Source organism: Schistocerca gregaria, chromosome 5 (genome assembly GCF_023897955.1).
Source record: "Schistocerca gregaria isolate iqSchGreg1 chromosome 5, iqSchGreg1.2, whole genome shotgun sequence".
NCBI classification, from domain to species: domain Eukaryota; kingdom Metazoa; phylum Arthropoda; class Insecta; order Orthoptera; family Acrididae; genus Schistocerca; species Schistocerca gregaria.
The window spans coordinates 330859942-330873500 of record NC_064924.1 but is presented as its reverse complement, the minus strand read 5'-3'; the positions used below and the strand labels follow the sequence as shown (position 1 = coordinate 330873500).

General features: G+C 38.4%; 1 protein-coding gene across 6 annotated transcripts in view; it reads right to left on the bottom strand.

Moving 5' to 3' along the window:
* Positions 1–8469, bottom strand: part of LOC126272187 (cap-specific mRNA (nucleoside-2'-O-)-methyltransferase 2) — a 298755-nt gene extending 290286 nt beyond the window's left edge. The window contains exon 1 of one of the 6 annotated variants that reach the window (XM_049974866.1): positions 8356–8469. Coding sequence is in view for 2 of the 6 variants with exons in the window: in XM_049974867.1 (XP_049830824.1) it covers positions 8100–8106 (7 nt within the window). In the remaining 4 variants the exon portion in view is untranslated. Of the gene's footprint in view, positions 1–5142; positions 5165–7868; positions 8060–8099; positions 8330–8355 lie in introns of those variants that run through there. The other 5 variants (XM_049974867.1, XM_049974862.1, XM_049974863.1 and 2 more) reach the window with 5 other exon arrangements.
* Positions 8470–13559: the final 5090 nt, after the last annotated feature.

Genomic DNA, 13559 nt, shown 5'->3' with positions numbered 1-13559 from the left:
GGGGGAGGGCCCCAACAACCATGGAAGGAGGTGTAGTTGAGGGGACAGAGAAAGGTCTAACATGAACAGCATTTCTCCTGCAGATAAAGCACCACATGGGAGAGGGAACATATGGTTTCACATCACACTGTTACTTCATCTCTTTGATCATTTCAGGAAACAAGCAACCTTCAAAGGCCAAGATGAAGGCTCTAGTATCAATCCTATTTCAGTTTGGTCCTACAGGACACTGAGGAAAAAATGTACACCCCATTGTTGCAAATTGGCATGTAACTTGTCATCAATTTGAAAAATGAGGACGCAGTGGGAGATGACTTCCTGTACCATACTGAGACTGTTATTTGGGGTGATAATTACAAGAATGTCACCAAGGTTTTTACAGGCAAGCAGCATCCACAACTGAGCATTTGATGTCCTTTTAATCAGAATTGAATCACTTTTCATTTCCAAAATCACTGCTACTTTCCCAAATCAGCCCTCAAGGTTCTTAACAATGAATAATGGCTATGTTGCTGAAAAGGAATCCCCATTGGTCCTAGAGAAAACCAAGTATTGTGGAAAGCATCACCCCTGCCCCAGTCTCTTAATCTTATGTTCCTCCCATGGCGTAGCCACCAGGGAAGGAAACACTGTGGGGTCATCTCTCTCTGCATTTTAATAATCATTTCCTTCAGAAGATACTACTGGGATTACATGTCCTCACCAGCACATCCCATCCATCATCCACACTTCAAAACTCCTGTCTCCCATTGCTCACTAATCCAGCACAACTCCTCATCACAATCAATCAAAATTCCCACACTTAATCAATTCAGTGAGTTGTTATCTTTATTATTTAAATTATGTAAATTGCTTGTTTATTTTAATCATGGAGTGTTGTTAGCTGATATTCACCGACCTTTGGTTCATTTATCACAGATTATATGCAATCACTTTACCTCCATTCTTTCAAACTGTTTGCTGTAAACTCCATCATGATGGAGAGTGTTAAAACTTGTCATTCTGTAAACGACAAGAGCAACTGTTAGTTGAAATGAACTGTGATTAGCTTGTTAATTGTTCTAACAAAAATTTGATGTGATGTGCCATGCCATGCAGCACTTAAATCTGTCTGCAATTATTTAGAATAAATCCAAGCCACAAACTCTGCTCTAAAACCACTCCTAGACAAAGCACTATATTCATATTAAATGCTGCATGCACCCAGCATGGACACTGAAGTTCATCTACAAGGTAATTAAAACCTCGTTGAAGAGAGAAAGTGATGACTAAGAAATAAATATCAACCATGATGGCAGTGCCCTATTACTAAAAATGTCACACTTGCTTGATTAATATATTATAAAACAGTCATGTTATCCTGGGCTGTAATTCATCCCTTGAAAGTAACAACAGTAACATACTCATTTCAGTCACACCTAAACATTTAATTAAGAAAGCAAATAGTCATACACCTCAGCTCCCTTAATAAACATGATCTGCTGAAAACAAAAATGGTCCATCATACTTATGTTTCTCAAATCACCTGCTCATACCAAAAGGACTCTGCACTGTCGCAACTGCCATCAATATTCTTTTTGTAGTGAGCAAAGATTTAGGTACTGCCCCAAATGCAGTAGTTCAGTCTGTACTGCTTGCATCAGACGATGTCTGGGGAGAAAAGTTATTCAATCACAGATTTAGTTTTGGTTTCATTTTTGTTCTACTGCTTCTACAGTATTTTGTAAATCATATTCACTTCAGACTGGCTAATCTTCAACAGTATACTTTCATGAATGTGTGTCAGTGTAAGCAGTAAATTTCAAAACAGAAAGAATGTGCTATTTTAATGCCCTATTCACAACAAATCCCTTTGCACTAAGTTAAAATGTGGCATCCAGTGATTGTTACACTGCAAGCTTCAGAGAATTGGTTGAGGGAGTCTTCTGCTGGAGTGTGAGTGTTAACAATCAGAGGTGGGTCAGAATGACTTCATCCCATCAGAATGACAGGTATGAGGTATGTCATGGCAGGATAGTTGGTTACACAAACTGAAGCTTATTTCCTACTGCCACTCACATCTACACCCTAAGTTGCATAGGTCTCTGACTCGATAGTGAAATGACACCCCATAGGCTCTATGGCAATGTCACATTTTTTTCTGTAGACCTGTTTACCTGCTTTGTCTTTTTCCTGTGTCTCAACACGTCCTGGTACACAACAGAGTGATACATACTTCTCCTGCTATAAAAAGTAGGCATTTTGTATGCTGGGTTCATCCGCTGCAACATTTGTACATCACTAAGGGAATATGAGCAAGTAAGAAACTTTTTCCTTCTTATGACACTTCAACTGTCCATTGCTTTTAGGATCACATGTAGTTCTGCACTAAATTCAGTGTAAGACATGGTTGCAAAGATGACTGAATAGCCAAGAGAGTCCTCATTTTTTATCCGTAGGTGTATACTATATTAATATTTTGCTACATATCAGATTTACTGAAAGCATTTACCTTGTGCCATGTATTAATATTTTCAAATATTGCATTAGCTACCTTTTCAGTAAGAAAACTGCTGCTGCTTTTTAATCATACAGATGTATCATCTGCAAAAATAACAAAATTTGCATTTTCTGATAAGGCTAGTGGAAAATCATTTTTTTTTTTTTTTTTTTTTATTTCAGAAAACACTGAGGTCACAAACTAGGACCCTATAGTGTCTGGTTCCAAATGCCTAAGGCTATTTGGTCCATACTGCTTTCTTCCATGCTGGTAATGCAGAAACCATGAATTTTTTGTATCTGCTGTTCCATAAGGTTGTTAACTTTTGGACAAGGACATCAAGACTCACCAACAAATCCTTAGCTAAGTCACAAAATATTCCCAATGGGAATAATTTCTTATTTATTGGTATCAGCATATCATTTGTCAACACCAATGTAGCATGTTCAATTGACTATCCTTTTTGCAATATAAACTGTTTGCCACTGGGTATTTTGTTGTGTAATAAGTGTCTTTAAAAGCGTGTTCTACATGATCTTTCAAATATACTGGCAATTATGAGACATGTCAGTAAATTTATAATATTGTTTTATCTGCTTTTTGTGCAGTGGCTTGCCAGAAAAATATTTAAGGCTAGCTGGAGAAGTACCACTATGAAAAGATTATTACATAAGTAAGTTAATATAGTGCGAAGTTCACCTGAACATCATTTGATTATTTTACTACCGATATTGTAACTGAACTTTTAGTCACCAGTTCTTGACTTCAGTTAAAGAGTGTGGATGTAACATGTATATACAAATGCAAATGCATGCAATAATTATTCCAAAGCAACATGTGATACTACTATAAGACTTTTCCTTCAACAAGTCTCATCACACAGTCCCAAACATGAAGTAAGCTGTTAGGGATTGGAAATGAAAGCAGATTTCAAGTAACTTGAGAAATTTTCATTCTTTTCTAATAAAGTATAATTGATGAGCCTCCTGAGTACATAATCACAGTTCTTGTGAGTGGTATGCTGAAAGTGACTCATTACCCAACGTAGCCACATAGTACAACCACGAACAGAAGTTTTGGTGTCATAAAATACATTAGGAATAAATCACATCCTTTTGCTGGAAAAAGAAGGATAACTAAGGTTTGACGTACTGTTGGCAGCAAGGTCATTAGAGAAGGAACACCAGCTCAGATTGCAAAGGAAAAGTCATGTCCTCTTCAAAGGAACTACACCAACATTTGCCTTAAGTGATTCAGGGAAACAAAGAAAAATGTAAATTGATATGGGTGTCCGGAGGGAGGGAGGGATGGGGCAGTAGGAGGAAGGGGTGAGGGGGTGAGGGGAGGGGGGGGGGGGGGGCAGGGACTTTAAATGCTGCCATTATGTGAGTCCAGTGTCATACCACTGTGCTATCTCACTCATTTTGTTAGTGTCTAGTGCTTCAACTTATCTGAGAAGAAAGGTTTGTACAGTTGTGTGACTGCAAAGACCCTACGGTTCAGTGTCACTGATCATTGAAGCAAAAGTCCGAGACTCAATCCCTGGTAATTATGTTTAATTTTTCTGCCTGGGGAACTAGAAAGGGATCCAATAAATGTTTTAAGCTAAATGAAAAGTGTTACAAAAATAAGGCCTTAAATCAAAAGGCTTCTCCTGACCATGTTATACATAATTTGTTTTCTAACACCAATTTTAGTCCCCATTGATAGCTACCAAGAGGAAGCCATGGAGCCCTTGAGTACATCCAATGAAGTTAATGCTGTAGTGAACTTAATTATTCTTTAATATACAGAAAAACTTTAGAAAGTAAATAAGCTTTACATGAGCTAAGTTTCTAGTGCAAAGTACATACTGCTGATCTACTTACTGACAAAGCAGTTATAAGTGTGGACACAAGGTAAAGAATCAAGGGAAGTTGAAACATCAGATAATTCTACAGGACAGCAACTTATGCCTTTACACACTGAAAAGTATCTATTACTATTAAAATTATCCAAACTGGGAATTGCCAGACACCACTCCCTTATTTAGATAAGTAAACTGTTCATTTTCTGAACATACTAGGATGGTGTAACTAAAAATGAGGTCATTTGAAGCAACCCAAACCCCTACAGAACATTTCCAGGACAACCTGAAGTTGTAATTTGCATATCTGCTTGAAACAGTGCAGCACTATTCACTTTCTCTTGAAGTGTGTAGTTATATTCCTCAGAATCTGTCAACTTTTCTTTCACACTCTTAAGTGAGGGTAGTGTGAAATAAAAGAGCAGCCAAGTAGAACTGAAAAACATCAATGCCTGAACACTTTAAACTCGTGGCTTTTGGTAAATTTACAATGATTTTGCACAGTTTAATAACACAGATAATTTCACTGATTAATAACAAAAGCAGTATGTAACAGCTGGTCTCTGGTAACGTATTCCTCAAGTTGGCAGTGTGTCTGGAGGTTCCATATGACACGATCTACAGAGCAACTTTTCATCCCCCAAAGTAGTGTATTCTCTACCACAATGAGTGATATATTTCTAAGTTGAAAGGAGGCAGAACTGAGCTCTTTGGTGGTGCCGCTTTGTTTATTACCCACCCAGAGACCTATGAATTTCATGTCCCCACTTCTACCTCTCACAGATTTAAGTATTTTGGTTTCTTTGGAATTTCATACCTGTTTGCTGTCTGCCAGTTGTAAGCCTGTCCAATTATTCCCCAGCCTGTGACTTGTACAGATGTGCTTGGAGTCTTCATCAGTGTGCTAATGTAATCAGCATAAATCATGTATGGATTGTGTAACAGTACATTTCTGCTAATAATGTAAAAAATAGCATTCACAGCAAAGAGACATCCACTCTTATAATATACGTAAAATTTTCACTCCCTGAAGCAGCAAAAAAAAAAAAAAGTTTCTTGATGATTATTACAACCAAAGAAAATTTTAACTGTGTACATTAACTATCAATTTCCAATGTTCATTTACCCATTAACTGTTTACACAAATTTAATACAATATTTGTAAAGTTACAAAATGCACTATTTCTGTGCCTCCGAACTGAAGAAATGGTTTGAGGTATCTTGTGAGTATAATCTACTGTTCCTTTGTATAAATTATTTAAACTTTTCCTCTGGCACAATTGTATAGTACTTGAACATATTTTTCTGCATAAATTCAGATTTTTTTAAATATAATTTACTGAACAAAGACCATTCCTGTTTGTTTAGGATTAACTACTAGTTTGTATATGTGATCTTACTCAACCACCTGTTCATCTTATTACATTAAATTGTTATATTAACAATGTCATGAAAAGAATAGATTGCTATTCACCCAAATGATTACACGCTGCGTTGCAGACAGGCACATTGACAAGACTATTACACCTTTAGCTTTTGGCCAAATCCTTCTTCAGAAACGAAAACACACACACACACACACACACACACCCCTCATGCACACGATCGCTATCCCCGGCCACTCAGGAAAATTAACTGACTTGCAAGTTCTGAAACATTTATGCTAACTTCACACAGAAGGAACTGTGCAAAGATAGTAGAGGTCTTAGACGTAGGCTGATATGAACTCTGTGAGCAAAACAGTCTCCAAAATGCATAGGCCTGTAAAATATTCAAAAGGAAGGAGGAGGTCTGTTTAGAAGTCCCAATGAATTCAGTGCACTGCATAATTGTGACCATTATTTCTGATAATTTTAAGTGGGAGATTTCATCCTCTTAAAAAAAGTGGGAGGAAGAGAGAAAGGAAAAAAAAGGCTTATTTTCATAACAAAAGTTCTATCAGTTTAGTGTCCTGGACATAGAACATTTGAACTAGGCTTACCGAAAAGATGAGAAAGTTCAACCTTTTAAAGTAATGACATGAATATCAAAAATTTTCACACAGCAATGATTCCACTTTTTTCCACAAAAAGAATGAAATAGTTAATTAGCAACTAAATGAAGAAAACTCGCTTCTTGCACCAACTATGTGGAGGACTAATACCAAACATTCAAAAAGTTGCAGAAATATTTTAAAGTGCCCTATAGTCAAAACTCACAGATACAATACATAATAAGTTGTATTCCTATCATTAACAAATTAAAGGTGGTAATTTGCTATCAGGATTACATTACAGAAATGAGACATTTGAAAAAGAAATGCATGCAACTTTGGAAGAAGCAAATTACACAGAAATTCCTTGACTACTAAAAAGGGATTCAACCTTGGTGTGAGCATATTAATTTAGAAGTGGGACTTGGAATAGGTTGAACACAAACACCAGAGTCAACGGCATCACATCTGTGAACTATGGTAGCATACATAGAGAAAATATACAAGAAGAACAGAGATGTGTAAAAGCTGTACAAGTAAGAGCAAGATTTTCCCACTGCTCCTCTGTTCAAAACATTCATACAATGTCAGATTAATGCTCCTCGCAGATAATAATGCCAATCATAAGCCAGTTTCCAACATTTTGCAACTGCTTCAGAAATACATTTATACATAAGAGAAATTACATGGTTATAACGAACTCAACTTGTTGATTATCTTTGTATTTAGTTAAATTCTCCAGTTGTGGGACTTTCACTATATGTTGTGTTTATCTACTGCCCCTACTCCCCTCCGCCCCGCCCCCCTCCCAAACACGCACATACAATAAGAAAGAAATTAATATTTAATATCATACAAGCAGACTATTACTATAACCTAATCAACAGACAGAAGTTTCAAATTTAATTTATTTTGCATCCCCCCTCTGCATACCTATACTGCTACCAACATTCATGATGCATTTCCCACATGTTATAATTTGCTTGGCAGATGCTAAACAACATGGTATCCCACTTGATTGTGAATATATGCCTGTATAGACAATTTTCACAAGCAGCAAAACTCTCACATGAAATGAAATCTACTCATGTATGATACAAACCAAACAACATACATCTCTGCACCTGAATAATAACGTAAACAAGCAGTTTTAAATGCAATGCCATAGTATTTTTATCGACATGAATTGGCGATCAGTAATCAGAATCAATATGGATAACGTATACGCCAGTTCGGCATACAACTACACATCTAAACGAAAAAAAAAAAAACGAAAAAAATCTAAAAAACAGGACATTATTGGACGTTTTCCAAGTTCCTGTTCAGAAAGAATCAAAACACCATAGACACTTGTTTGTTTTATTTACTACAAATAAGATATCTATTTATCGTATATTACGTCATGAGATTAAAACACCAACTCAACAGCACAGAACTATTTCTCTATAATATGAACTGGATACATCACACTGGTGTATCCTCACCTGTCTTCATCGACGCGATTGCTTTACGATAAAACTGAATAACACAAATCTCTTCAGTGCTCCAGTATAAATTCCAATAATACTTACACTAAGTCACTAATTTGACCGCAAAAGTATGTAGATCACAACTCGACGCATAAAACCAAAGTAAAGCACCATTTGTCTGTCTTGTTTTGTGATTGACTACGTATGAATGATATACTTCTAGCATGGAAAGAAATATCCGCAGCATCAAAAGTGACATTACATATTATACGGATAAACTTTCTAGTAAAGTTAGCCCCTCCCCATTCGATAGTAATGTATACTGCCGGTTACCTGTCATATCTTGTTCTTGCCGACTGCACTGTAAATATCCGTAGTTATCGCACGAGGGAATACTACAAAACTCTACTACATGTAAAAATCGAACTGTCACTAAAATAAGCTACTATTTTGCGAACAAAATTCCTGGATCATATGTTCACGGTGACACTTGAAATGGGGGAAAAACATACCAAAGATAACATTGTACACACGTCAAACAACGCTGAAAAACAACGATGCACATTTTGAAAAAAATAATCACTCTTACTGTTAGAAGCATATAAGACACTCCTCTAACATTACGTTGGTGTTATTCTACAGAACATATCAAAGGTCTTTTCACATTTTTACTATTCTTTCCCAAGTTGGAACCGAAATAAAGCTAAGTCATCAGTATGTGACTAGCCAATCAGAATCAAACGATTCTGAAACTGTAATGCCAACTGCCAATGATGTCTACCAACTGTAAACGTGATTAAAGTTGAGTGTAAGCCGTTTCCATATAGGACTATTTGATAATTTATGTGTTAAAAACGAGACAATTGGAAAGAACATGCATTCATAGAGTTTAGGAAGAACCACAGAAAACTCTGCAAAAACTTCGTCGAAATATCTTGGCAACTATAAAAATGCGTTCAGACACGTAACAAAAGTGTAGCCGCAATTATTAGCATACTGCAGATGAATACGTGAAGTCACAGTTTCAGTGGAGCAACTCAAGAGACGCAACTTCAGTTACACCACAAAAAGTTGAAATTGGTTGCGCTTGCACTTTGTTACGCCATTTTCCTAGCTGAGATGAAGTATTGCACTGATTTAACAGCAAAGTCGAATGTTAATAAAGAAAAGAATGTACGACAGAGAAAACAGATATTAGATATATAGCGAGTATATTCTCATTTCGAACATAATGGTAACTATATCACTTCTTTGAGACCTAGTTTCTATTCTTCTGTTGACCTATATAGGTCAACTGAAGTGTGGGAGACAAATTTTATGTACGTCCTCTTTTTCGCCTTTACGTAGCTTAACTGAGGTCAGGATAGAAACATTACGTACGTCGAATTTTTCGTTTTCCTAGCATTAGTATCATATTCTGAAGTATGGGATACAAATTGTACGTATGCATGCATTTCCGCCTTCGCTATTTCTAGTACCAATATCAGAACAGAATGCTATCCTTCGCTAATTCTAGTACCAACATCAGAACAGAATGCTATTAGTACTGGAGACGAAAAAATCAACACCTCTAAATTTGTACTACATTCGATTTCAGTATGTTTTCATTTTATTACTGAAAAATGTAAAAACAGTGGTCGGTTGGCACACTTTCGCAGTTTCTAGAACTACAAGAAAAACAACCTATATTTTATTTATTCGTCACTGTGTGTATATATGTGTGTGTGTGTGTGTGTGTGTGTGTGTGTGTGTGTGTATGACCCTGCTCACACACGATGTTTCTAAGCCAATGATGTATCCCACAACCTTGAAAGATTTTTGTGTGAATAAACAAGTAAAATTAATATGTAACCAAAAAACATTTGATATAAGGTTCATGATTTGTGAGACCAGGCACTTGCAGCGGCCGAGCTCCAGTTTTTCTCACAGGGTAATGTAGTACCACGTCGAGATGTGTCGTGTATACACCAGTGATCTCGGTGCACGCGACTGATTAAGTATCATTACGGCTTAGTTGTCAATCGGCTTACTGTGTCAGGCGTCAGGGGCGCTGTTGTCGATGGAGAATTATTCCGCGCCGTTAGAGAGTTTTATGATTTTTGTATGTGTTATTGTTTTGTTCTTGTCTTAGCGACAAAAATATTTTTTAATTCAAATACGTTTTATCTGATTGTGTATCGTCAAACCATGAGCATGCCATTTCTTTGTAGAGAGATATGATTCCATCAGTTTCACGACTTCTAGTGCGCTTGCTCCCATTCTGGCCGACAACCCGGCGCTACAGCCCGCACTAGTGGAAGCCAGTTTCCTCTATGCCGATATTACGGCAGACTCCACTAAATTCGCTGGCGAACCATTACTCCACTTAAGTGGAACATATGATCTCTGCACTGTCCCGAGCCAATGTGTGTGAGATGGTAAAATCGGAATTGACAGAACGTGTTTCTGCATTACAAGAAGAAGGCTTCTGACAAGTGTTAAACCAAGAGGATTAGGGAACCAAAAATCTCCCCAATATTTACAGCATTTGCGCTGCAAGGTGGACACTGGAACTGCTCTGAACAATATCCTGTGAACATTGTGTAGCAGCTGCTACCATCACAGGCTAAAGCCGTAATATCATCGCAGACAGAGACACCTTTGGACGCAGGTGGCTGGCTTTGCCAGCAGAATAGAGAACACATAATTCCAGCAACAATTGGTGCATCAGTCACTATGTGCAACAGCGTGCTGACAACGTCAAGTGATCCAGTACCATTAACGAGGTTCTCTGCCCTGATTGGTGCACCAGCTTAGTGTCAACAATGGTCAAAAACGGTTCGTATGGCTCTAACCACTATGGAACTTAACACCTGAGGTCATCAGTCCCCTTGACTTAGAACTGCTTAAACCTAACTACCCTAAGGACATCACACACATCCACACCCGAGGTAGGATTCGAACCTGCAACCGTAGCAGAAGCGCAGTTCCAGACTGAAGAGCCTATAACCGCTCGGCTACAGCGCACAGTCACACAAGCACAATATAACAACCTGCCAGTTAAGGTTAAGGTCCTTATCAATAGAATCAACAAGCTGCTATCCTAGCATGACAGCAACAGCAACAGAAACGGGTACTGAAGGAGGCTTAGAATCATTGCTCCCCCACCTGTTAACACCCAGACAACAGCATTCAATCTGCTGGTATCACTGAAGATTTGGGGACCAGACACAAAAGTGCTCGTCACCATGTATGTACCCAAACGCCTTCTCCAGTCGGAGGCAGGTGCTACCTCCGACCGCTAAAGCCGTCGGCAACGGTATATGGCAGCTAACACTGACGTGCCCGCAAACGGGATATCCCACATAACTGACTCAGCGGCGTCAACACGGCAGCAGTTGGTTGACGTGATTTTCGCTCTCAGCGCTCTCCATCTGCTGTTTTCGGAGTTATATGGCTCGCGAACCATGCAGTTTGTTCACAAAAATGGATTTGCATAGAATTCCTACCTTAGCTCTAGTAAAATGAACATTTCCTTTCCTGGCCATTTCCTAGTCATATTGTTCACTCTGTGGTATACATAAATAATAAATTTAATATTTGTTAAGGCCCTTCCCCATGAACCATGGACCTTGCCGTTGGTGGGGAGGTTTGTGTGCCTCAACGATACAGATAGCCGTACTGTAGGTGCAACCACAATGGAGGGGTAACTGTTGAGAGGCCAGACAAACGTGTGTTTCCTGAAGAGGGGCAGCAGCTTTTTCAATAGCTGCAGGGGGGCAACCGTCTGGATGATTGACTGATCTGGCCTTGTAACATTAACCAAAACGGCCTTGCTGTTGTGGTACTGCGAACGGCTGAAAGCAAGGAGAAACTACAGCCGTAATTTTTCCCGAAGGCATGCAGCTTTACTGTATGGTTAAATGATGATGGCGTCCTCTTGGGTAAAATATTCCGGAGGTAAAATAGTCCCCCATTCGGATCTCCGGGCGGGGACTACTCAGGAGGACGTTGTTATCAGAAGAAAGACAACTGGCATTCTACGGATCGGAGCGTGGAAAGTCAGATCCCTCAATCGGGCAGGTAGGTTAGAAAATTTGAAAAGGGAATTAGATAGGTTAAAGTTAGATATAGTGGGAATTAGTGAAGTTCGGTGGCAGGAGGAACAAGACTTCTGGTCAGGTGAATACAGGGTTATAAATACAGAATCAAATAAGGGTAATGCAGGAGTAGGTTTAATAATGAATAAAAAAAAGCAGTGCGGGTAAACTACTACAAACAGCATAGTGAACGAATTATAGTGGCCAAGATAGACACGAAGCCCACGCCTACTACAGTAGTACAAGTTTATATGCCAACTAGCTCTGCAGATGATGAAGAAATTGATGAAATGTATGATGAGATAAAAGATACTATTCAGGTAGTGAAGGGAGACGAAAATTTAATAGTCATGGGTGACTGGAATTCGAGAGTAGGAAAAGGGAGAGAAGTAAACATAGTAGGTGAATGTGGATTGGGGGAAAGAAATGAAAGAGGAAGCGGACTGGCAGAATTTTGCACAGAGCATAACTTAATAATAGCTAACACTTGGTTCAAGAATCATAAAAGAAGGTTGTATACATGGAAGAATCCTGGAGGTACTAATAGGTATCAGATAGATTATATAATGGTAAGACAGAGATTTAGGAACCAGGTTTTAAATTGTAGGACATTTCCAGGGGCAGATGTGGACTCTGACCACAATCTATTGGTTATGAACTGTAGATTAAAACTGAAGAAAATGCAAAAACGTGGGAATTTAAGGAGATGGGACCTGGATAAACTGAAAGAACCAGAGGTTGTACAGAATTTGAAGGAGAGTGTAAGGGAACAATTGACAGGAATGGAGGAAAGAAATACAGTAGAAGACGAATGGGTAGCCCTGAGGGATGAACTAGTGAAGACAGCAGAAGATCAAGTAGGTAAATAGATGAGGGCTAGTAGAAATCCTTGGGTAACAGAAGAAATATTGAATTTAATTCATGAAAGGAGAAAATATAAAAATGCAGTAAATGAAGTAGGCAAAAAGGAATACAAACGTCCCAAAAATGATATCCACAGGAAATGAGATGGCTAAGCAGGGATGGCTAGAGGACAAATGTAAGGATGTAGAGGCTTATCTCATTAGGGGTAAGATAGATACTGCCTACTGGAAAATTAAAGAGACCTTTGGAGAAAAGAGAGCCATTTGTATGAATATCAAGAGCTCATATGGAAACCCAGTTCTACGCAAAGAGGGGAAAGCAGAAAGGTGGAAGGAGTATATAGAGGGTCTATACAAGGGCGATGTACTTGAGGACAATATTATGGAAATGGAAGAGGATGTAGATGAAGATGAAATGGGAGATACGATACTGTGTGAAGAGTTTGACAGAGCACTGAAAGACTAAGTCGAAACAAGGCCCCAGGAGTAGACAACATTCCATTAGAACTACTGACGGCCTTGGGAGAGCCAGTCCTGACAAAACTCTACCATCTGGTGAGCAAGATGTATGAGACAGGCGAAATACCCTCAGACTTCAAGAAGAATATAATAATTCCAATCCCAAAGAAAGCAGGTGTTGATAATGTGAAAATTACCAAACTATCAGTTTAATAAATCACAGCTGCAAAATACTAACGCTAATAATTTGCAGACAAATGGAAAAAGTGGTAGAAGCCGACCTCGGGGAAGATCAGTTTGGATTCCGTAGAAATGTTGGAACACGAGGCAATACTGACCTTACGACTTATCTTAGAAGGAAGATTAAGGAAAGGCAAACTTACGTTTCTAGC